This window comes from Protopterus annectens, chromosome 7.part0 (genome assembly GCF_019279795.1).
Source record: "Protopterus annectens isolate FY-2018-M chromosome 7.part0, PAN1.0, whole genome shotgun sequence".
NCBI lineage: Eukaryota > Metazoa > Chordata > Ceratodontiformes > Protopteridae > Protopterus > Protopterus annectens.
The window spans coordinates 174,743,150-174,768,488 of record NC_056739.1 but is presented as its reverse complement, the minus strand read 5'-3'; the positions used below and the strand labels follow the sequence as shown (position 1 = coordinate 174,768,488).

The 25,339-nt window shown below is 41.8% G+C and overlaps 1 protein-coding gene across 1 annotated transcript in view; it reads right to left on the bottom strand.

Moving 5' to 3' along the window:
* Positions 1-245: 245 nt before the first annotated feature.
* CEPT1 (choline/ethanolamine phosphotransferase 1) overlaps positions 246-25,339 on the bottom strand; it is a 615,941-nt gene continuing 590,847 nt past the window's right edge. Inside the window, exon 8 of the mRNA XM_044076652.1 lies at positions 246-922. Within this exon, the coding sequence (XP_043932587.1) occupies positions 788-922 (135 nt within the window). The 3' untranslated portion in view covers positions 246-787. The remainder of the gene's footprint in view (positions 923-25,339) is intronic.

The window sequence follows — 25,339 nt, the reverse complement described above, 5'->3', positions numbered from 1 at the left end:
TTTCTGTGCAGAATTAGAAATAAAAAGTATACCCCACAACCTAGCCACCTTAAGTAATTTTTTCAAGAAATTACAAAAGGATCGTGTTGTGATCTCTATAAAAGTTCAAGAAAATGTAGTGCTTAATTGCCAATGTTAAGCAGGGGAAAGTTAAAAATGCTTTGCATCAAATCAGATACATTTCTTGCAAAAAATGCATAAAAATAAGCTTGTTCAAGAGCAATAAAAACCTAGTCAACAGTGAAGAGTATTAAAAAAATGATTTAAAACCTTGGGTTGAAAAATAAGCCTGTAATTAACAAAAGTCACTGAAACTAACACATTCATACCAGTTACAACAGGTCACCTCAACTGAAATTCAAATCACCAGTTCATAAAACAGAAAACAATAGTTCTGACAAAAGCATTAAAAGCATCTGTATGGCTGAATTTACTTAGGTCTTACCACAATTCTGTCACATTAGGAAGTAAAACAATTCTTTGACATGCTCAGATCCTGCAAATAAATGATCCAGTTAAAATAATTAGTACTGATAAGTGAAGTACTGAAAAGGGCAAAAAACAAAAAAAAAAAAACAAGCTCCATTGTAAACAGTTGTTTCAGGAGTGCTGGTTTCACCACAAACCAAGGCTGTGAAAAAAACTACATAGCATTGATTAACATAACTTAATATATTTTCCATTTATTATGTTTTTCTTCTTTTGCTCTTCTTGAGGAAATGTTCACTTTCTTGTCCAAACTTCTTTCATCTTGTTATGTTCATCATGACAACAGTTAAATCATTCATCAATGGTGATTTTGTCCTTGCACAGTGAAGTGTGCTGCATCCGTGTTGATTTTGAATACATGAATATGAAGGTGGGAAGCTATCTGACTGCAGACACTGACACAATAACGGAACAGGTCAAAAACTGAAAGTATCTGAAGAACAGAAAAATATCAGTTAAAAATGTACCATTTGAACACTGTCAGATCAGTATCAGTCAAAAAAAAAAGAAAAACAGAACTCTTTATAACCAAGGTCTACACAACAGAAAGCTGTGCGAGTGGATCCCATTAAAAAAAAAAAAATTTTTCATGCAGCATTTTTAGCTTTTATAGTCCTCTAGCCCAGTCTGTAATGACAATAAAGCTAGATTTATACTCTGGTAGTTTGTGCGTTTTTTTTTTTACTTGCATATATTCTGCAAACTACAGTCTCAGTGCCACTTCAAAAACTTAACTTATCACAACCTACTGAATGAAAAGTGTCTCTTGTCTGCTGTAGGCTATACACTTTATCTTAGTCTTGGAAATCACTCTCTAAAGGTATTCAAATGCTGACTCTCTTCCTGCCTGCAGATTAAAACAAGCCTCATATCAGTTGAGAAAAGAGAGCTGAAGGTGAAACTCTTGACTTTGAATCTGGGTACCTTACATAAACTTGGATTAAATGAACATGATTAATCAATCTATATGTTTTATGTAACTTCCAGAACTGGAAATGGCTTATATATTAATCTACAACATGTGATGTTTAAATGTTACATGACTGGAAAGGGTGGAACAGGACATTCTGTAATGGTGAAGAAATTGGCACTGAACAGGCTATTTTGTTGAACGTAACCCGACTTGCTGTGCATTTACTATTCAGTAATTAATTTCATTGTGTGGACTTTTGTGGTGCTATCTTTTTGGCTTTTACATGGTTTGTGATGTACACTATGTTTACGCAGGAGACCATGGGGGGGCATAAAATGCCTAGCCAATAACCAGATAAACTTAAGTTCTTGCCACCATTTTCAAGCACTTAATAGTGCTCACCTTGTAAACTAAGCAGGACTGTACATGATAATCCTGCTGTAAATTTGTGTCCATCAGGAAGATTATCCTTAAAGGTACCCAAAGAAAAACACTCTACCTGTAGTGGCAACTTATTCCATAGACTAGGAATACAGTGAGTTAGGAACCTATCCCACAAGTCTTAATTGCTGGTGTACCCTTAGTTACTTAGTGTGGGTGTTTATGATTGGGTTGTTCATGGCTCAAAAAGTGAGACACAAGTCTCCTCTCGGCAACCTGTAGGCTACTGAGTACAAGGACAGTTGTGCCAATGTATCTGGGTAGTCAACTGATTTAAAATCTTTAATTTGCTTGGTTAGAAATCTTTGGTGCCTTTAAAGCTGAGTGATATTTTTGAATTTGTACATACAGAAGGGGGCAGTGTATTGAATGACAGGTTTACAAAGGAAAAGTAGAGTTGTAAGATGACGTCTCTGGATCTTAAAGATACTTCCTTCAAAATTAACTCTGCCAGAAAAAAGAATTTCCTGACTATGGTCGAAACATGATGATTGAAAGAGAGAGTCATCCACAAAAGTATCTTGGTCTCATGACCATATCTGTCTAAAGAGAAGGACCATTTATAACATATGAGGTGGAAGCTACTTTTCTGCCAAACACTAATATACTACACTTTTTTCATTTAGTTTGAGACCATTTTATAAAAACCACGATGTCCATATTCCAGCCCTTGCTGTAGCTGTTTTGTATCTGTGGATCAGTGGATAACAATGTCCAGTTTGCAGTCATCAGCAAATTTGGTGAAGCATACTCATGGGATATTGTCTAGGATGTGAAGAAAATAAATGACAAAAAGGATATGGCTCAGAACTGATTTCTGTGGCATCCCAGAAGGAACCAACAACTTCCACAACCTGGGATCTGCTGACAGCCAATCTACAATTCCAGAGGACAATGTATGGGTTTACATTAAGCTAGTCTAATTTTTCAATAATGCCAGCAATGGAATAGTGTCAAAAGCTAGGGCAAAATAAGCACAGTGCAGTGTGTGTGTGTGTGCGTGTGTGAAATCTGACTTTTGCATGAAGAACATTCCTAAGTGTAATCACGTAACACAACCACTTCACACACAAACTAATTAAACCCATTTTGTCAGTGGGAAGTCCCCTCTGAATCACTTACACTCCAAGATCACTCTGTGTATCTCAGGGAAAGGAGAACTCTCCAAGATGCTACAATCTTGATTTTTCAAAGACATAACATAGGAATCTCACATTAGAGTGCTGATCACTGATATGTTGCATGTAAGCCTTACGCACACATATTACATGTGTGTGTGTATGTATATGTACACCACACATATGCAGTAAACATCTGTAACAAAAAAAAAAAAAGTTATATGTAGAGGGCAAACAAAAGTCATGGAATTACCGTGACAGTACAGCTGGATGAGCAGGTGCAGCCTCAACAACAACATGACTAGTGCCATTAGGAGTTAAGACAGCTTGGCATCTGAAACTTCTTCAGGCTATTTCCATCCTTTACCCATAATACACCAACTGACATCTTCCTCTCAATCTCTGGTATGACACACAAAACAGACAAAAATAAACATAACATTCTTGACTAGGTCAGCAAAGAGCAGGACAAAGAAGGATGGGTAATTCTGTGAGAATGGACCTGCTTATGCACATCTACTGTTATACTAAGTATATAACATCTACATTTAGTATGAGGAGGTCCATTTTTTTAACAGCAGGACAGAGTCTAAAGTTAATTTTTCTCGGTGGTCTCCCTCATGGAAATACACTTCTAATTTCTATAGTCCCAAAGCCAGGCCAAAACATGAATATCGCATTCAGCTAATATGTCTTGTGGACAATAATCAGCGAAGTCTACACAACTTCTGCACAAATCTAATCCAAGGCTGTAGTGAGGAAAAATGCTTAATAGGCAGCCACAGCTCTAGCAAACTGTGTCCTAAGCACAGAGGACAAAAGCTTATGGTTATTTTTCACAGAAAAATGTAACGTTTTGGGTCAACCACTTAGCTAAGGTTGCTTTGGATACATTACAGTCATGCTTCTTTTTAGCAAAGGATATGAACAGCTAAGTATTTTTTTTCTAACAGATTTGTTCTACCTACATAGAATCTGAATTGTCTGTGCAAATTCATGCAATGCAAAAAATATTTCAATTCTATTTGAGTAGCTAGGAGACAGGAATAATGACAATGCACGGAATGACTGCAGTACATTTCAGAGCTCTGGATAGTGATTACCAAACAGATAGAAAGAAGAGTTCTAAAAGGCCAAACGTGGAGATGTTTCTCCAAGAGAGGAGGAGTAATAAGCAACCACTGCCATGCTGCTGGAGTGGATCTCTATTATCCATTGAGGCAGTGAGCTCTGGAAAACTTGGAATGTGAAGAATGTCCTCAACACTAAAAGACTGATGCCTGACATCATACGTTTGGATAGTGTGCCCTTTGCTGCCCCACGGAAGAGGTATCTATGGTTAAAATTACTAGATGGGTGGGAATAAGAAATGGATCATCGTGTAATAGGCCGGAGAGGTGCAATCACCATCTCAGATGTGACCTGCACACTTCTGATATCCTGACTTGCTGTGACATTTGAATCAAAGGTCTGATCTGGGACCACTGAACTTACAGTATTGACTGCAGTACTCTCACACAGTACTTTGTGGAGAGTACCACTGGTACTGCCACTCTCTTCAACTCCAAATGTCTGAGGCAGAGATGGGCTGTGGCAGATGCCGTCCGAGTTAACTGTGATACCAAGTGCTGAAGCGGAAGGATCCTTTCTCAGGGAAGTCAAGCTCTGAAATCTGGACAGACTGCAGACAATAAAAGTGAATAGCTGAGACCCTGCAAAGTTCACTCTGACCTGTAAGGACTGACACAGACCAATCAGAGACTGTTAAGAAGAAATTAGCATGTTGAGGGATGAAGCAGTGAGGAACCAGTTACCCATGAAGGGGAACACATTTACCTTTAGTAGCCTCTAGTTTGCGGCAATTGCATACATCTATCTGGTGAAGTCTTTGGGGGTCAAAGTGAAAATAAACAGAAGAGTCCTGAACTGACAGATACCAGATCTTATCTAAAAGTTCACATACCGTCTGGACTATTTGGCTATCTTTATGTAGAAACACACATTTTAGGAGTTCTAAAGTATAAGTTCAGTTTCCTTCTGATAAGCAAGGAAGGATGGACTTCATCATGACCATCAGAAAGATTTCTTTGGGGATAAAACAGTTCATGCTGCTCAAGTCTAAAATGAGCCTGTGGTCCTTTGTTTCCTTTGGTACAGTTGTGTAAGAACCTACCACAACAGTAGATGTCCTACTGATCACTGTTGCAGTATTCCAAACAGATGGGTTTTCACCACAGACATCCGGCCAGGCGACCAAAGCCTATAACCTATTAGCCTATGAGCCACATGTCCAATGTATAACCTCAGTCTATGAGTGTACGAGTACATAAGGAAACGTGTAAGTGTAAATCCTCAGTCTATCTCCAAGCTAGCAGCCTGAAGACAACTGTGAAGAATGTGGTCAGCTAAGATGGGAAAAACGGTCAAATGAGATAAAACAACAGGGACCTCACATTTTACAGGGTTCACATTTTTAGCTTGACACCAAATTGAAAATCTCTTCCATTTGGCCAGGTAGGATTTCTGAAGAGTAGATTTCTTTACCTCCTGGGGAGCCCAAAGCACATTTTCAGAGAATTCGTGCTTGGAAGGGATCAAAATCCAATCGTCCACACGGTTATGTTAAGAGATGACAGACCGTGGTGAAGCAATCAACCCTTCTGTTGTGTGATCAAGTCCATTTTGTGGAGTAGCCTGCGGTGACTGCCCCTGGCTGAGATAGAAGAGGGGAACCAATGCTGCCTTATCCAAAAAGGGCTCACCAATGCTGCCTTATCCAAAAAGGGCTCACCAACAAAATGTGTGCTTTTTCTTTTTGGATATTAAGTAAAGCTTTTGGGATCAGAGGCAGTGGGGGGGAAGATGTAAAGAAACCTTCCTGCACACTGGAAGGCTAAGGCATCCATCCTCAAAGCCTAGGGACAAGGAGTCCTTGTGAAAAAAGAGGGAACTGACTGCTGTTTTCTGAGGCGAATGCATCTATTTGTGGTGTATCCCACTTGTGGACTTTTTCTGGGAAGACTTGTTTGTTGAGCATCCATTCGTGGAGGGTCTTCAATGAACCTAATGAAGGAGTCTGCCAAGACATTGTCCTGTGTAGTGAAGTATACTCTTTGAAGGGACATGTTTGCCTTCATGGTCAGGTCCCAAGCAATCTAAGCCAATCAGCACAACTGGTAAGATTCCTGTTCCTTCTTGCTTGTTTATGCACCACATGACATTTATGTTGTCTGTGAATACCTTTAGAGGTCCTGGTTTCCAGAGATGGGAGAAGACTTGCAGAGCCTGAATTGAGAGCTCGCCTCTCCTTCAGGTTGATGTGCTCTGCCTTCAGACTGGGTTAACAGCAACCTTCAACCTTGACTGCCCCTTGTACACGCAACCCAAGCCTCATTGGAGGAATCTGTGTGCAGCTCCTGATTTGCAGCCTGCATACTGAAGGGCAAGGCCTGGACTGAGATTCACCTGTGATACCTGAAAAATTACAATGCAGATGTCTGTGCTGCTGCTGATTGCTGGTGCCTTGCTAAAATAAACTTTTTAGCACTACATTACATGCAGTACTAATAAAATAACTTGTCTATATAACAGACGGCATGTACAATACTGTACAGTTTACAGCTTTAATATCTCAGGTTAAGCTTTTTAGACAGCACGAATGATAATCTCCAGTATACAGATCTAACAAGAAATCAGTTCTAACATCATACTCTTTTAATGTCCTTTATATATTTTTCTGTACCATCTGGATCTTGTCCATGAAACAGTATGTTGTTGTTTAATACCTTTTTAATTTGCATTCTCTTACTTTGGTATTTTCTGATGTCATGCAGTCTGTTCTGTTTCAAGGTGAATAACTTTAGGGAGTCTTTCCTATTGTGAATGTTTCTGTATGAAAGCAGCTCCCTGCTCCTGTTTCGTATTGGTTTGTAACAAGTAATATATTCAGCATGGATGCCATTTAATTCCTTGTTTCTCTGCTAAGAGCAGTTTAACCCTTTAACGTACACATTAGCAAACAAAAATGTACATGCATCTGACTATATTTTCCTACATATATTCTATACTCCCCCTGTGTTCGAATACAGGCAAGGCTAGCCACTGAAACATTAAATGCAGATGTCTTTGCTGATGCTTGCTGGAGCCTTGTTAAAATAACCTTTCTAGCACTAAATTACATGGAGTACTAACAAAATAACTTGTCTATTTACAGTTTTAATGTCTCAGGTTAAACTTTTTAGACAGCACGGATGATAACCTCCAGTATACAGATCTAACAAGAAATCAGATCCAACATCATACACTTTTCGCATCCTTTATATATTCTTCTGTACCATCCGGATCTTATCCATGAAACAGTATGCTATTGTTTAATAGCTCTGGAATTGGCAGTCTGTTACTTCGGTATTTTCTGATGTAATGCAGTTTGTTCTGTTTCAAGGTGAATAACTTTAGGGAGTCTTTCCTATTGTGAATGCTTCCGTATGAAAGCAGTTTTTTCATACTCTTTGCACCTGCTTCTTGTCGGTTTGTACCAAGTAATACATTCAGTATGGATGCCATTTCTTTCCCTTGCTTCTCAGCTAAGAGTAGTTTAACCATTTAGTGTGCACATGCTAACAAACAGAAATGTAAATGCATCTAATTGACTATATTTTCTTACATATATTCTAGCAAACCGAAGTGTACATGCATCTAACTAGCTAACAGAAGTGTACATGCACTGTTATTTTTACTATACATATATTCTACTAAACAGAAATATATATGTCTAAAGGTATATAAGTAACAGTTCTCCCTTTTCTTGTTGTAAAACGCACAAAACAGTCTACATTGCTATATATTCTTTGGTCAAATCATAATTTTCATTATTGCACACAAAAAACACATTACACAGTCAGCACAATGATAACAACCATTACTACTAGAATTGGATGAATTATTTAATTTAACAACTTTTTTTTCCTTTTGAAGACCATTCTGTAAAAATGTACCACCACATGTGTACACATACAAATGAACTCAGGAGCAATTTTTGTGAACAGTTTAAAATTTGACAGCAAATTTGTCCATTTACACAGACAGAAAATATGGTTTAGACACTAAAGAATGCTGTTTACATATTAAACCATTTACTGTACAGCATGCACTTGCTTGTACAGAATGTTTTTGCATTTGTACATACATGGGCTGTAATGTACACTCAGTCCAGTTTACAAACTTAGTATTAAACTGAAGCCTGCTAATTAAACATTTACTGAAACATTAAAATGTATTACTGTTTTTTGGTAGTTTTGTTTCACTACCCTGCATGTTGATGGTACCCTAATTACTTGATGTCAATAAAAAGGGAAGGCTGTCTTTTAATAATTACTGAATCATTAACACAGACCAATATGTTTTTTTTATGCACTTTTCCTGCAGTTTCTTTTGCAGTGCTACTTACACAGTTAGCGTAAAATTGAGAAAGTGCCCTTTCCCCCCTGTAGTATGCAGTACTTTACTGAAGTATAGTTTTGTAAAGATATATTTGCTTTATGCTGTGAGAGCTGTACATATGCTTGCTCTCTGACTGTTTTTTTTTTTTTTTTAAACCGTGGCACTCTGGTCTAAGGAAAGATTTTAACATGACATTTTTATTTCTCTGTACAAGAGAAATTACCTTGAGTTTTATTTGTAATCTCATTTGCCCAGTATAGCCTTATGTTACTAACATTACTTTTGAATACTGTTTTTGCTGGAGTCTCTATTTTTGGTGTTATTATACAATTACAAAATATTGTAAAAACAAGAGATATATAACTAACACATGCTTACAACAGATATATTTACATTATTTACATTTGCTGTTGTCTGCCTTTTGCTCTTGTGCATTTTAAACAGATGCACTTTAAGTGAAAAAAATACATGCATGTCACTCTTGTAACTTTGTCTTTACTGCTTTTAACTACTTTCATTTGATTTTTATGCATAAGAACTGTTCTATTTGCAATGCTGATCTTGAAATTATGTAACAGCTAAGCTATGAGAGGCCGCCACTGCGTGTACGCTATGAGAACAGAGTCATACCATTTACATTTCTAAGTATTTTGCTTTAACTGGATGAAAATTCTAAAACATTTGGGAATAAAAATTTAAAAGCATTTGAGTAATGCATTTGTTTATACATCAGAGCCTGTTGTGTACATTAACCATTTTGTAAATGTAGAATAGTGTGTTGTAAATTACTTTTTTGTCAGCGTAGTTAACTCCTGGGTAAGACCTGGAATCTCTCTAACACAATACTAACCAGATTGATTTTGTCTTGTAAGTTTGCACGGGCTGACTGATATTTTTCAGTATTCTGTTCTGCTGACTCTAAAGCTCTTATGCACTTCCGAAAAAGTGTTTGCATATGTGTCGAAACTTTCTAAACTCATTTTATCTGTCTTTTAGAAGTTTATTAACTTTTTTCTGTCAGTTTACCATGAACCTCGTCACTGTTTTTATTTGTTTTGCACTGTGCAGTGGCTTTTTTTCACTTTTGTCTAAAAGGTCTAACAAAATGTACAGGAGATTCTGTTAATAACTGATTTGACTGCTGCTGTAACTCTGAAATTAACATTTTACATGTGGTGACAGGACATAACTGTTTAACATTTGCAAATAATGCAAGTATATGACCCTTATCTGGTTGTTTATGATTAACAACAGTCTGAACTGTACTTTTATGACACTGCACACAGAAAGCAGTTTTATATGACTTGCACAATAAATATTTATTGTGGTACCACAGATATTTCTGTTTAAGATACCAGTCAAAAGTAATCCATTGGTATAATTTCTGTCAACTTGCCCTAATAAGGTTTTTAGTAAATGGGCGTGCCTTCGTTGAAGGTTGAACGTCGAGCTTTCACCTCGGCGTTCGTGAAAATCAACTGCCAAACATTAGCAGACCGGAGTTCCGCTGTGGCGACCCCTAACCGGGAAAATCCGAAAGACAACAACAACATTTGCAAATATGCTGTTTATACAACCTCTGTAGTCTGTCTAAAATTTACACAATAAGAGTAATACCGTGTTTACTACCCTGTCTGGCATCCATGCTGCATGTAAATACCCAAGATCTCTTACCAATTCTACACGACAGTTGCCCACGCTGCTTCTATACATGGCTGGAAAACTTCTGTAGTTATTTGAAAAGCTGGTGAAAAGAAGCTGGCAGTTGCAGATTTGAAACCTGAGAATTTATCAACCTGGAGAATTTATGGCACTGCTTTCTTCCTGCATGGCAGTCTCACTCCGGATCCAGATGTCTGGGAAACTCTACTGCTGCAAAATGTGGAAACTGAAGTGCTCCTATTCAGGATTCAATCATGTACATAAATGTTAGTTACTGCGCTTTTACTGGTGACCTTATACAAGGCACAACTTCCCCTGTGTTCGAATACAGGCAAGGCTCGCCACTGAAAAATTAAATGCAGATGTCTGTGCTGTTGCCTTGTTAAAATAACCTTTTTAGCACTACATTATATGCAGTACTAACAAAATAACTTGTCTATTTACAGCTTTAATGTCTCAGGTTAAACTTTTTAGACAGCATGGATGATAACCTGCAGTATACAGATATAACAAGAAATCAGATCAATCATCATACACTTTTAACATCCTTTGTATATTATTCAGTACCATCTGGATCTTAGCCTAGTATGAACCTAAGGCTATCTGCCCTGGGGCAATTATAAGCCTAGCCCGATTCTGTATGGCTTACGCCACCCCCTTGATTTGAGTATACTGTGCCCTTTTTAAGGTTTAGTTTACTGTGCCTCTGTCTAATAGTGACACGGGAGTAATCCCTGGGACAAACCTACGATCCCCCATCCACCTATCGAGATTTTTCTTGAAGAGATTCAGTGAGGTGCTCTGCCTCACATGAACTGGAATTCTATTCCAGAGCGAAGGGAGCCTCTGGGTTATGAACCTGTCCCTCCAGCAAGTTCTATTTATTTCTGTGCTGAGGTTCAAGTCCCTCGAGCGTGTGGCTCTATGGGATTTAGATTTACTGAGGTGGAGCATGTCCATTAATTCTGGATTTGACATAGCTTTGTATGTCAGGCATAGATCGCCTCAAAGTAGGCGGTATGCAACTGAGTATGAAACAGTATGTTATTGTTTAATAACTCTGGAATTGGCAGTCTGTTACTTGGGTATTTTCTGATTTAATGCATTCTGTTCTGTTTCAAGGTGAATAACTTTAGGGAGTCTTTCCTATTGTGAATGTTTCCGTATGGAAGCGGTTTTCCCATACTCCCTGCTGTTTGTACCAAGTAATACATTCAGTTTGGATGCCATTTTTTTCCTTGCTTCTCAGCTAAGAGCAGTTTAGCCCTTTAATGTGCACATGCTAGCGAACATAAATGTACATGCATCTGACTACATTTTCCTACAAATATTCTAGCAAACCGAAATGTACATGCATGGTTATTTTTACTACACACATATTCTACTAAACAGAAGTATACATGTCTAAATGCATATTTATTACAACATCCACCAAAGGATCTCTCTCTTTAGTCATGGAATGAGAAGGATTTGTGTGTCCAAGGGATGAGTGTGTTGACACCATACATTTTTCAAGTAGCACTGTGTTTTTCTCACACGCAGCCTGGTTAGTGGTAGCACTGAGATGGCTGCTGCCATGTAATGTAGTGTCTGAGAATCTGCCAGGCGGAGCAGGTACGGAGAGGTAAGAATGACAAGGCTCGGTATCTTCTCCTGGGGTAAGAAGACCTGCATGTTTTTTGTGTGTAGTGTGCATCCCAAGAAAACTAGGTCTTCGGAAAAATAGTCACCCTGACTTACCTGTGAACACAGGCCTCCTAGATCTGGGGTCCTGTTCAGGTTTGTCTAGAAAGCTCTTTCCGGGTGCCTTCTTGTGTTTCACAGAAGCTCCATGCTCTCTTCTGACAGACGTGGACTTGGCAGGGTAATTCCTCTGTACTGGAGTAGAGGTAAGAAGAATTTCTCTGCAGTCCTTCATAATTCTGCCTTGCTCTTTCAATGTCTTGAATAATCTAGCTGCCTGTGGTCCAGACAAAAGTTTCCTGTCAAGAGGGGAATGTAGGAGTTTCGTCTTGAAATCTTCGGTGAAAGGCTTAGTCTCTAAATCATGCATATCTCCTAATAACTGAGCAATAACAGTGCCTCTGGAAGAGGCCTCAACAGGATCACAGCTGCATTTTAAGCTATACCTAGATACCAAAGTGGCTTGAGCCACTGAAGACATAATCTGTTACGCAGAATTTGACCTTACCATGCCAATAACGATCTTATTAAGACTGCCAAGGATGGACAGAAGGTACATGGTCATCTGGGTTTGATAATGGCTCTGAGGGCCAAGGCAGAGGGAGCATGGACCTTTTTTCCCCTACCAATCCATGGCCCTACTTGTCTTGTCTGAGGGTAGGCATTAGCATTTGGCAGAAGCTTAGATGGTTTGTCTGAGGGTACGGAAATGGCTGAAGGAGCAGCAACTGAATTTTTGAAAAGAAACTTCAGTTTATCAGGAACTTTATAGAATCGGGCCTCTAGGGGGCTGTATGCTAAGAGTAACGTGCGGAAGACATGAATGCAAAACCATCAAGAATAGCTTCCAAGACTTAAGGGACAAGGGAAGGGGCTGGGGGTGCTCAGTTCTAAAAGGCTGTAGCATCTTTTCTGAACATCAGAGCTTTGCTTAGACTCTCACTCAAACTGTTTCATCATACTCAAAATGATCTCCGCAAAAGATGTCTCCACATGGGGAATCAGAGTAGAGGGAGTTATCATCTGAGGGCACCTGACTAGGTACATGAATTTGAGAGGAGTATGCCAAGGAATGATCATTTGAACCTGAGGACCTCCCCCCATCTTCAGTGAAAGAATCCATGGTAATCTTTTGCGCAATGCATGGAGAAGCTGAAAAAGAATAAAGCTGGAGAGCCATAATGGCCTTGAAAAGTTCCAAAGAACAGTCTTCTGCTTCTCCATAGAAAATTAGAGGGAGGGAACTTGCCTGGTCTTCAGCTGCTTTTCATGTGAGACATTTGCTTGGACTAAGCATGGAGGTTCTGACCCCTAACATGCCACAATCACTGATCCCAGAATTTCTTCCCATACTAAATCTGAGAGATATCGTCCGGATTATTCGAGACAATGAAAGTGTTCTCCCTTCTCTACTGCAGTGACAGTCACTTTGGACATGTGGTCCCTGAATGCCATAACGGCCTCCAGCTGGGTTGCACTAGATGGCATTTGAGGAAGTGTTGGACCATGGTGGGTTCTGTAACCTCAGCAGGTACATCCAAATCTAACTAGGCAGAGTGAATATCAGGCCTAGGATTCTTGATTTTTTTTTCTCTTTGGAACAGACAATGCATCAAGTGTGGAGTAATCCACCAGCTGAGATTGGGCCAAATGCTTTAGTCATTGAGTCTCAAGCATAAAGTATTTAATGATGACAAATGGGAGCAGAAAGTCTTGGATATGAAGGACTGGCAGATGAAACAAGATCTGAAGTGTTCTATGCGTCAGCAGAAAAGGCACTGGGAATGGAGATCTTTGAGGGATTCATGCCTGCCACACTCACAATTTCCTCTTCAAGATGACATCTAACAAATCATAGACAAGTAGAATAAGCAAAGGGAAGGTACCCCAATGGGTCACTTATCTGAATCCATGAAAGCGTCTGGTTCAAACAACCACCCGAAGATCATACCAATGGGAGCAAGACAGTACAGTTGTGTACACTTAGCATAAATGTAGATGTTCGAGTGTATTCACTGTTGCAGTCATCACATTTGGGTTATCTGCCTGCAGGTAGCCCTCAGTCGGCCTGAATACCAGAGTCTTGGGATTTCTGCATCGGATGCTGTCGCTTCTTCTATGACGTCAGGTCGTCAGGGGTATAAAACATACAGCCGATGCCATTACATCAATTTTTCTTGCCTCAGATGTCAGGAGCTCCCAAAATAGGAAGCAATTCCATGGTATGGAACACCCCCAGCAAAAAGCAAATACCAATGATATAAAATATTCCAAATAAAAAAGATAAGTAGAAGTAAAGAGAAGTTAGGTGGCTGAAAGGAGGGAAACCAGGACTGCAACAGTGAATACACTCGAACATCTACATTTATGGTAAGTGTACACAACTGTATTATGTTCTTCATGTTTCACTGTCGCAGTCATCACATTTGGATTGATTCCCAAAGATGAAGATGGGTGGAGGTAGTTAAGAAGCATTAGGGCTGGCAATCAGGCACTGTAAGACTGCTGTGGCAAATCCAGCTCTGGATTTAGAAAAGACAGGTAAGTGGTAATGCTTGGTGAAAGTGTGTACAGAGCTCCAGGTTGCAGTTTCCAGGATGTCCCTGGTAGAGACTCCCCTGACAAATGCTGTAGAGGTTGATGTAGCCCTAGTGGAATGTGTTCTGATCTCCTGTGGGGTAGGTTTCCTATGGTGTTTGTAGCAGAAATGGATGCAGTGCGCTATCCATTTAGAAATGGTTTGCTTTGAAATGGCCTTGCCCTCTGCCCCTGCAGCAAAGCTGACTATCAGCTGGTCAGACTTTCTGAGAGGCTTAGTCCTGTCCAGATAGAACCTAAGCTGCCGCTGCACATCCAGGGAGTGCAGGATCCTTTCTCCTTTATTCTGGGAATTAGGGAAAAAAGTTGGCAAATGAATGGATTGGTTTAAAGCACACTAGATACCACCCTGGGCATAAATGATGGATTAGGCCTGAGGGAAACCCTGTCCGCATGGAACATAATGAAGGGTTCCACAGCCATAAGGGCCTGCAATTCAGACACTCTTCTTGCTGAAGTGATGGCTAGAAGTAAAGCTGTTTTCCATGAGAGGAATTTTAACTCTGCTATAGCAGCAGGTTCAAAGGGCGGAAACGTGAGCTTTTCCAATACAAAGTTAAGGTCCTAGGCTGAAGTGGGAGCTCTCCTGGGGGGGGGGGGGGGGGGTCTTAAATTTTTGGCTCCTCTCAGGAACTGTTTGACCAGAGGATGAGAGAAGAGGGGTGGCTCAGTATTATAATGAAATGAGATGGCAGAGGCATGAATCTTAATTGAAGAGAAGGACAGGCCTTTGTGCAGCATTTCTGTTAAGTAATTTAGTATACGAGGGCTTTGTCGCCTCATAGCAAGACGTTGTCCCGTTCGATTCTCAGCTACAGCGTCTTCTGTGGAGGCATACGTGAGGTTGTGCGTCAGGGCTGGTAACCCGGTACGTAAAAATCCACTACCAATCATTAGCGGACCGGAGTTCCGCTGTGGCGACCCCTAACTGGGAAAAGCCGAAAGACACAAACAAATTTAGTATATGAGGTAAGCTGGTCACAGTTGTGTCCATTCCCTGAGACTGGCTCCAGGAACACTATCTTTTCCACCTTTCCGAATAGGATTTTATACTACTAGGCCTCCTTGCCTCAAGAATGACATCCAGCACCTGCTTACTGAGGGTTGCTGGTGATGAGTTCAAGGGATGAGCCAGGCTGCTAGGTTCAGGATCTGTAGCTGAGGGTGCAAAATCTGGCCCTCCTGCTGGGACAGCAGGGAAGGGGTCTGAGGCAGGTGCCATGGTGGCACTACTGTCAGACTGCACAAAAGAGGGTAGCCAGTGCTGGTGTGGCCAGTCTGTAGCAATCAGGTTTGTCCTGTTTGATCTTTACTAGAACCTTTGAGAGGAGGGGCAGAGGGAGAAAGGCATAGACTGAGAGGCTTTCTCAGGTAAAGGACAGGGCATCCAATTTCCAAGCTTGGCTGTGGGGAGTTCTGGTGAATTTTTGCTCAATTGATAGTTCTGAGGGGAAGCAAAGAGGTCCACCTCTGGTGCCCCCCCCCACCTGTTCCTCAAAAGCTTAAATATTTTGGGTTCCAGTTTCCACTCATGTGGGTCCATGAGATTTCTGCTTAAGTCGTCTGCCAGTGAATTTAGTTTGCCTGGCAGGAATTGAGCTTGCAGGTGCACTTGGTTGCTCAAGGCTGTATTCCACAGAGCCATGTCTAATCTGCAGAGTGGGTAGGAATGGGATCCCCTCTGCTTGTTTATGTACCACATAACTGTGGTGTTGTCTGTCTTTACCAATAGCTGTTCTAGAAGAATAAGGCCTTTGAAGGCTGTCAGTGCATTCTGTACAGCTAACATTTCTTTTTGATTGATATGCAGGTGCATTTGATTTGGGCTCCATTTGCCTTGAATGCACTGTCCTGCCATGTGAGCCCCCATGCATAGTCTGATGTGTCTATTGTTAGGGTTTGGCAGTAGGGGGTTGAGTGAAAGGGAGTGCCTTGTTGTGGTAGCAGCTCTCTGCCCACCAAAGGAACTCTGTCCTTAGGCAAGGAATGACAGGAATCATGGTTTCCAGGTCCTAAGAATCTTGACACCAGAGACTTTTTAAGTACCAATGTAGTTTCCTCATATGCAGTCTTGCATATGGAATTAGTAGAATGCAAGAGGCCATGAACCGTAGGGCTTGCAGTATTCTTTTTGCAGTTAGCTGGGTTTTGGTGGCCAGTAGATTGAAGTAGTTTGTCAAATAAATTTGTTTTTCTGGGGTGAGGCATGCCATCTGGGAAGTTGTGTTCAAGCTTGCTCCCAGGAATACAATCTGTTGGCTGGGCACTAGATGGGATTTCTTTTCGTTGGTGGTGTACCCCAGTGAAGTTAGAAGTCTCTTTACAAATGCCAGGTGCTGTAGTAGCAATTCCTGACTGTCCGCCTAAATCAGGCAATCATCCAAGTATGGGTATGCCTGTAATATGCAATGGCTGGATCTAGGAATTTTGTGAATACCCTGGGCGCAGTAGATAAGCCAAAGGGAAGTGCAGAGAACTGATAGTGTACAGAGCCTGCTCTGAAACGTAGGTATTTCCTGCAAGATTCCCTTATGGGGATGTGCAGATAAACTTCTTTTATGTCTAGGGTTGCTAGCCAGGAGTCCTTGGCTAGTATAGGAAGCAGCTGTTGGAGAGTAAGCATTTTGAATCTTGGAATCATCAGAAAGGTGTTGAGAATGGACAGATCCAGGATAGGATGCCAAGAGTTTTCTTTTCTGGGTACCAGAAACAGTCTGGAATAAAAGCCTTGTCCCCTTTGTTCTGCTGGGACAAGTTGAATAGCCTTGATACTGAGAAGAGAAAGTACTTGCTTTTGGGCCTCTGCCCACTGGTTTGGTGGGAGGTCTGGCCATCCATTTAGGGTTGGAAGAGAGTTGAAGTGGAATCTGTATCCCTGGGAAACAATGTTTAAGACCCATCTGTCCTGTGTAATGTACTCCCAGTTTTTGGCATGTAGGGCAAGTACTTGGGCAAGGCTTGGAAGAGTTAAGGATAAGTCACTGCGAGATTTTACCATAGGATGGAGGTTTACTACTCCCCGTTTTGGACGTGGGAGCACTCCATTGCTTAGATCTGTGCACACCCTGAGACTGTAGTCTTGGTGGTCTGCTGCCCCTGGGTTTGGACTGAGAAGGTCTGGGAGGGACTGGAAAAGACCAGTTTTTAGAAGGCCAATGCCTACTAAACCTAGGTGGCTGCACTTGTAAGAAATCTTTAATAGTTTGCATAGATTTAGTTTTTTCTTCCATCCTTTTGAGGATGACTTCTGCTTTATTGCCAAATAGACTCTCCTGGTTTAATGGTGCATCTAGTAGTTTTGATTTGACATGGTCTGGCAAGGTTTGTTCGTTAAGCCAACCATGTCTTCTAAGAACAGACCCAGTAACAGCAGCCCTGCAAGATGCTTCTAAGGCATCAAAACCACACTGCAAAGTATGTTTACCAACTTGGTTAGCAGAATGCATTGACTCTTGCAAATCTTTATGTTCTGCACAATCAGGAATCAATATAATTTTCTGTTTAATTAGTTCCATAATATGTTGCTGATACTTTAACATATGAAACTGGCAATTTAAAGCCCTGATGGGAAGAGTAGCAGAGGTGTATACCTTCTTACCCCATCTGTCTAAAGCCCTAGAATCCCTGTCCGAAGGGGTAGGATTTTTGGCCGTAGTAGCCTTAATGCCTTTAGGTCCCTGGGAAATGGTCTCTGGATCAGCATCAGGATTCTTAAAGAGGAATTTGTGGGAGTCAGGTACTCTATAGTACCTGTCAGGTTTCCTGGGAGCTGGAGGCAAAGAATCAGGGGTAAGGCTGGATTCCAAGAAGATACCATCTACAATTTCCATAAGAGGATGGATAGCTAGAGACCTGTGCTGAAGCAAGTTTAAAAATTCCCTGAGACTCTTTTTGGACCGTGAATAGTCCTGGCTCTCCCAGTGGAAATGCTCTCTAAGGGTAAGTAGGGTTTCACCAAAAGAAAAATGTTCTGGTGGAAAAGCAGAGGGAATGGAATCTTCTGCATCAGAATCGTCATAGGTAGATAAGGGCAAGTCCTAGTAATCAGAAGGGTCAGAATTATCAGACTCCTGATCTGAAGAATCAGAAGGAAAATCAGTTCTAGGTCTTTTTGAGGGGAAAGGCTAACTTTCCATAATTAAAGTAATAAGGTCTTCAGCCATTCTAACCATTTGTTTTTGTGGCATGTGGGCCTGAAAATGCACTTTGGTTGTCGGTTTCCTAGGCGTAGTGTGAACTCTCGCCCTGAAAAATTTGGTATTTTTGGTTTGAAATGAAGTCTTCGGTTTAATATGAAAACTGGAAGGCCTGAATGCACCCTCAAAGGCCAGTGCCTGCACAGCGGTTCTGGACCCATCCAAGGTAGAGATATCCGCAGGTTCCATAGTCGAAGAAGCATCTCGTGGCATACCGGACTCCGGATGGGTCTCAGTAGAGGCCTGCAAATCTGTAGAAGTGGGTATCAGGGGCTGCGAAAGCACCTCACTGAGTACTGGCGGACTGGCGACTAGCTTAACAGTAGAGTTGTCAGCAGTTTTGGACTTATGCGGTCTGTCTCTGTCTTTATCCTTACGTTTTTTCGGAAGATCAGTAGTCGGATGGTTTATCAAAGCCATTTCGGAATACGAAGATCGAGAGCGAAAGAATTTAGTGACAAAAATAGCTCTATGACTAACAGTTCGGGTGTTGAACAAAGCACAAAACCAACAGTGAGGGACGTCGTGGTCTGGGCCTAAACAGGTGATGCAGTAAGAATGAAAATCTCTGTGAGGTATTTGCTTTCCACAGGCAAGACAATTATTATTTTTTTCTGACATTGGTTACAGCAAGAAAAAAGGATCCCCAACGGGGAGAAGACTTCAGGTCTGAAACTTGTAAAATGAACATTTCAGGAGACGGCCGACCGGCACTTGCGAACTGCTTCTGCTTTGGGCACCGCATGGCAAGAAAGACTGATGTAATGGCGTTGGCTGCATGTTTTGTACCCCTGATGACCTGACGTCATGGAAGAAGCGACAGCATCTGACCCAAGACTCTGGTATTCAGGCCAACTGAGGGCTACCTGCAGGCAGATAACCCAAATGTGATGACTGCAACAGTGAAACATGAAGAAAGTACAGTTTTGTACCTACCATAAATATAGATGTCCGATAGGCATGCATCTGCAGTCCTTACAAATGGGTTGTCCTGTCGTCAGGCAGCCCTTCGGTCGGCCGGATTCCAAAGTCTGGGTCTGGCCTCGGCTGATGTCGCACTTCACCCGACGTCATAGCTGCAGTTCTTCGGGTATAAAGGTATCAGCCGACGCCATTTTCCTCAGTGTTTCTTGCCCCAGATGCCAGGTGCCCTCTAGGAAGGCTAAATTTGGATAAATGCAAATGGTTCCAAATAGTAGAGAGCAAACAAAAATAAGCATGTATGTACATATATTCAAACAAATACACCATAATAGATTCCCCAGCTAGCTACAAGATGGGCAAATACCCTAGGAGTACCACAGAGGGAAGGAGGGTGGGTAATCCTGACTGCAGATGCATGCCTATCGGACATCTACATTTATGGTAGGTACAAAACTGTACTATGTCCTTCAAGGATGCATCTGCAGTCCTTACAAATGGGTAGAATACCATAGCCAAACTGGGGAGGAGGAGAAATAAGATTATGGTGTAGTTAAGATCCCTTGCAAAACAGCAGTGGCAAAACCTGCTCGGGATCTGGAGTATAAAGGTAAATTATAATGCTTGGCAAATGTATGCACGGAGCTCCAAGTAGCAGCCTCTAAAATGTCTTTGGTAGCCACTCCTCGTAAGAAAGCTGTGGTAGTGGCTGTAGCCCTTGTAGAGTGAGGCCTGATGTTTTCTGGAGTTTTCTTCCCATGGTAGGAATAACAAAATCTAATGCAATTTCCTATCCACTTAGAGATTGTCTGTTTTGAAATTGCTTTTCCTTCCATTCCTGTTGCATATGCTACCAGTAGCTGGTCAGTTTTTCTATTGCTCTTGGTCCTGTCCAGGTAGTAACGTAATTGTCTATGTACATCCAAGGTATGCAACAGTCTTTCTCCCCTGTTCTGTGGGTTGGGGAAGAATGTAGGTAGGTGGATAGCTTGATTTAAAGATACCCTGGAGACCACCTTTGGCATAAAAGTAGGATTAGTTCTCATGGACACTCTATCTTGATGGAAGATCAGGAAAGGCTGTACTGCCATTAATGCCTGTAGCTCGGATACCCTTCTTGCTGAAGTGATTGCAAGCAGGAAAGCAGTTTTCCATGATAAGTACTGTAATTCTGCTGTTGCTGCTGGTTCGAAAGGAGGGAGTGTCAACTTTTCTAGCACAAAGTTCAAGTCCCATGCTGGCAATGGTGGCTTCCTAGGAGGTTTTACGTTTTTAATTCCTCTCAAACTGCCTGAGCGGAGGATGTGAGAAGACTGGAGGATCCAAGTTGTATTCTGCTGAAATGGCTGATGCATGAATCTTAATGGAAGAATAGGACAGGCCGTTGTGGAAGAGCTCTGCCAAGTATTCCAGGACGTTAGCTATGTTTACCAGTGACACATTTTCTCCTTTTGCAGTACTCCAAATGAGATATCTTTTCCATTTTGCTGAATATTTTTTTCTTGTTGAGGGTCTGCGAGCCTCCAAGATAATGTCTTTAACCCTTTGAGATAAATCTGGGTTATTTGGTCTTATGCAATGTTCCAGGCAGCCAGCTGCAGTGTTTTCAGGTTTGGATGTAGGGTTTTGAAGTTGTTCTGTGTTAACAGCAGGGGAACTAGGGGCAGAGGCCATATTTGTTCTCGAGACATACTCCTCAGTAATGGGTACCAATGTTGCCTTGGCCAGTCTGGAGCTATCAGGATGATCCTTGGACGGTCTTCTTTGATCTTCAATAGCACCTTGTGCATCAAAGGAAGAGGTGGGAATGCATATGCTGTCAGGTTTTTCCAACTGAAGGATAGGGAGTCCACTTTCCAAGCAAGTGGGTGGTACGTCCTTGTGCAGAACGTTTTTCAGTTGGTGGTTGTGTGGGGATGCAAATAAGTCTATTTCTGGTAGTCCCCATTTCCCTGTAATGGTTTTGAAGATGTCCGGATGCAGCATCCATTCGTGAGCATCCATGGTAGTTCTGCTTAGGATGTCTGCTAGTATATTTTCTTTTCCTGGCACAAAAATTGCTTGTAACTGAATGTTGAAGCTCAGGGCCACATTCCAGAAGTCCATTGCCATCCGGCGTAGAGGGTATGAATGTGTGCCTCCCTGTTTGTTGATGTACCACATAACTGTGGTGTTGTCCGTCCTTATCTGCAGTTGACCCTGTTGAAGAAATGGTTTGAATGCCTGAATTGCCAGTTTTACTGCCAGCATTTCCTTTTGATTTATGTGTAGGTGCAGCTGGTCTTGAGTCCATAAGCCTTGTATGCACTTGTCCAGCATGTGTGCCCCCCAACCGAGGTCTGAGGCGTCTGTTGTGATGGCCTGGCTTGGCTGAGTGTTGTGGAAGGGCAGTCCCTTGTTTAATTGACAGGCCTGAGCCCACCATTGGAATTCTTGCTTCAGGCATGGAATTATTGGAATTTGGGTTTCTAGGCTGTGCTTGTGCTGAGACCATAAATTCCTTAGGTACCACTGTAACTTTCTCATATGTAGTCTGGCATGTGGAGCCAATATTATGCCGGATGCCATGTAACCGAGGGCTTGCAGGACTTTTCTTGCTGTTAGCTGGTTCTGCTTTGTTAATGCCATGAAGTAGAGAGGGAGTTGCTCCTGTTTTTCTACTGTCAGGAATGCCATTTGTTTTGATGTGTCCAGATCTGCATCCAAGAAGGTTATCCTTTGGGATGGTATCAGCCTTGACTTTTTTATATTGACTGTGTATCCCAGGGCTTGTAGTAGATGAATGACCCTTTCCAAATCTTTTGTTAATTTGTTTTTGTTGTCCGCTTGTAACAGGCAGTCGTCCAGGTAAGGGTAAATTTGAATTCCCTGAAGCCTGCAATGAGCAATTACTGATGCCAGGCATTTCGTGAATACTCTGGGCGCAGTAGATAAGCCAAAGGGCAATGCTGAGGATTGATAATGCTCTGATCCTGCAAGAAATCTGAGGTATCTAATGCCAGTTTACTGAAAATAAGGCTAGCTTCCCGCCCAAGGGTGCTTCTAGTTGTTCCCTGGTAGGCGGTGCCAGAGCCAAGTCACTGTGATTGTCCTGTGGAAGTGGTGGTGGCTGGATCTGTGGCTGCACCTCACTGGTTGTTATTTTGCCACTGACGACCCCTGTAGGCACCTCTGGATTGACCCCTGCCTCTTGAGCGCCTATTCCTGCCTCTCGGAGCTCTGGAGGTGTCTGGAAAAGACCAATTCTTGGAAGGCCAGTTCCTGCTAAACCTTGGAGGCTGGACCTGCAAGAAATCCTTGACTGTCTGGACAGATTTTGCTTTCTCTTCCACCTTCTTCAGCACCTGCTGTGCAGGAGCCAAACAAATTGAGCTTATCCATGGGAGCATCTAGGAGCTTTGATTTAACATGGTCTGGTAAGGACTGCTCTTTTAACCATGCATGTCTTCTGATCACTGTGCCAGTCATGGCTGATCTAAAGGAAGCCTCCAGTGCATCATAGCCGCATTTTAAGGAATGATTACTGACCTGCTGAATGTTATGTACCATTTCCTGTACAGATTTTTTATCTAATGGTTCATCAGAGGTTAGTTTTTTAGTTAACTGGTCTAACATAAATTCCTGATACTGAATCATGTGGAATTGGCAGTTCAAGGCCCTAGCTGAAAGAGTAGCAGAAGTGTAAACTTTTTTACCCCATCTCTTTAAGGCCCTAGATTCCCTTTCAGAGGGGAGGGGTTTTTGGCAGAGGTAGCTGCTACAGCCTTGGGTCCCTGGGAGATAGTTTTGGGATCTGCAAAAGGGGCCTTGTACAAATGATAATGTGTGTCCGGAACCTTGTAGTACCTATCAGGCTTAGCAGGGGCCGGAGGTAGAGAATCAGGAGCAGTACAAGCATCATTAAATGCATCATCCACAACAGTAAGTACTGGAGGAATGGCTAAAGGCCTATGCTGTGGCAAATGCAAAAAGGTTCTAAGCCTTTTCCTAGAGTCTGAAAAATCCTGGCCCTGCCATTGAAATTGTTCCCTCATAGCATGCAAGGTTTCCCCAAAAGAAAATTCCTCAGGCGGAGAGGCAGAAGGAATGGACTCTTCTGCATCAGAGTCCTCATAAGGAGAAAAAGGGCCCTCTGGAGGGTTTGAATTATCTGATTCATCAGAGGAGTCATCTGAAGAAACTGGCTCAGGGGGCTCTACTCTAGTCCTCTTCTCTGGAGGTGGGTGAGAGGCCCTGTCTGGATGTGGTTGGGATCCCCGGATCAAAGAAATGAGATCCTCTGCCAGACTAAGCATTTGTGAACTAGAGCTAGGCCTGTGAGAGGGGGTCTTAGCAGGCACAGTTTTGGTAGTTTTTGCTGCTTTAGCCCTGGCAAAGGCCTTAATCGACATGGATGCAGGTGGCCTAGCAGCTCCACGTGCAGGGGTGGATATATCCAAAGGGATAGTGTCAGATAAATCTTGTGAACCTGCAAGAGCAGGTGGGATTTCAGTAGCAGATTCAGGCAAGCTAGATGAGGCCTCGGTAAGAGGCAAGTTTTCGGCCGAAGGAAGAACCGTGGACTCTGTTTCAGCCAAAACCGAGACACTCGCGGTTGGCTTAACCGCGGTTTCGGCCGAAACCGCGGACCGCGGGTGTCTGTCCTTTTCCTTGCGCTTTTTAGAAATTTGAGTAGTCGGAGGATCCGACGGCATAATGTAAGCAAAAGTGGAGCCGAAAAACTCTTCAGCAAATTCAGACCGACGTCTAAGCGTCCGTCGGTTGAAAGAAGCACAGGCTAGACAAGCTGCTACATCGTGGTCTGGGCCTAAGCAAGGTAAGCAGTAAGAGTGGAAATCTTTATGAGGTATTTGTTTCCCACAAGTTAAACAGTTATTCACTTTTTCTGACATCGGCTGAGGCAAGAAAGACTCTAACGGGTACTTAGCTTTTAGAAGTCTTCGGTAGTAGTAATCTCTGGTTCTGACCGACCGGCACTTGCGAACAGCTTCTGCTTCGGGCGCCACGCGGCAAGAAAGACTGAGGAAAATGGCATCGGCTGATACCTTTATACCCGAAGAACTGCCGCTATGACGTCGGGTGAAGTGCGACATCAGCCGAGGCCAGACCCAGACTTTGGAATCCGGCCGACCGAAGGGTTGCCTGACGACAGGACAACCCATTTGTAAGGACTGCAGATGCATCCTTGAAGGACATCATCAACAAACCAGTGTTGGGTTTGAGTTTTGGAAAAAAGAGAAACACAACTAAATCTGGATTTTGTAACCAATGTATATACATTTATGAAGGGAAATCTGTGATGTTGGGGAATTTCATGAAAACAAAGATAAGTTTCAAAAAAGGTAATTGTGGAAGCATTTGACTAGTCTATTTGGCCATGTGCACAAAGTGTGACTGTTTCTATATATGCAAGACAGAGACGCCTTTCAGAAAAAGAATATATGAGGGCATTTACAATATCAAAGTTAAAAACACTAATGATGCTTTTTACAAACACATATTAAAAGAAAAGACACGTAATGAACTTTAATATTTGCTATTACAGAGCAAGTAGAGAGACACCCAAAGGGTGGTGATTGGGAGAACAGGCTGGAGTACAGGGAACTGCTTTGGCAATTTAAAGTGAATGCTTTTAATTATCCTAGTTTGAATGATTATGTCCCTATCCAGTCTATCCTCAAATCACGTACAACTAAATTATAAGGAATATTTTACTTCGTTTTGATTTTAAGAGAAACTGACTTTTTAGACCTGCTTTTAAAGTTTAAGTCTTTGTACTAGGAAATGTGTGAGAAGGGGTCTGTGTGATTTTTAATTTTGATTGAATTGTTTGGGTAATTAAACATTTCAATACTGAAAAGTTAAATATGTAATTGAAT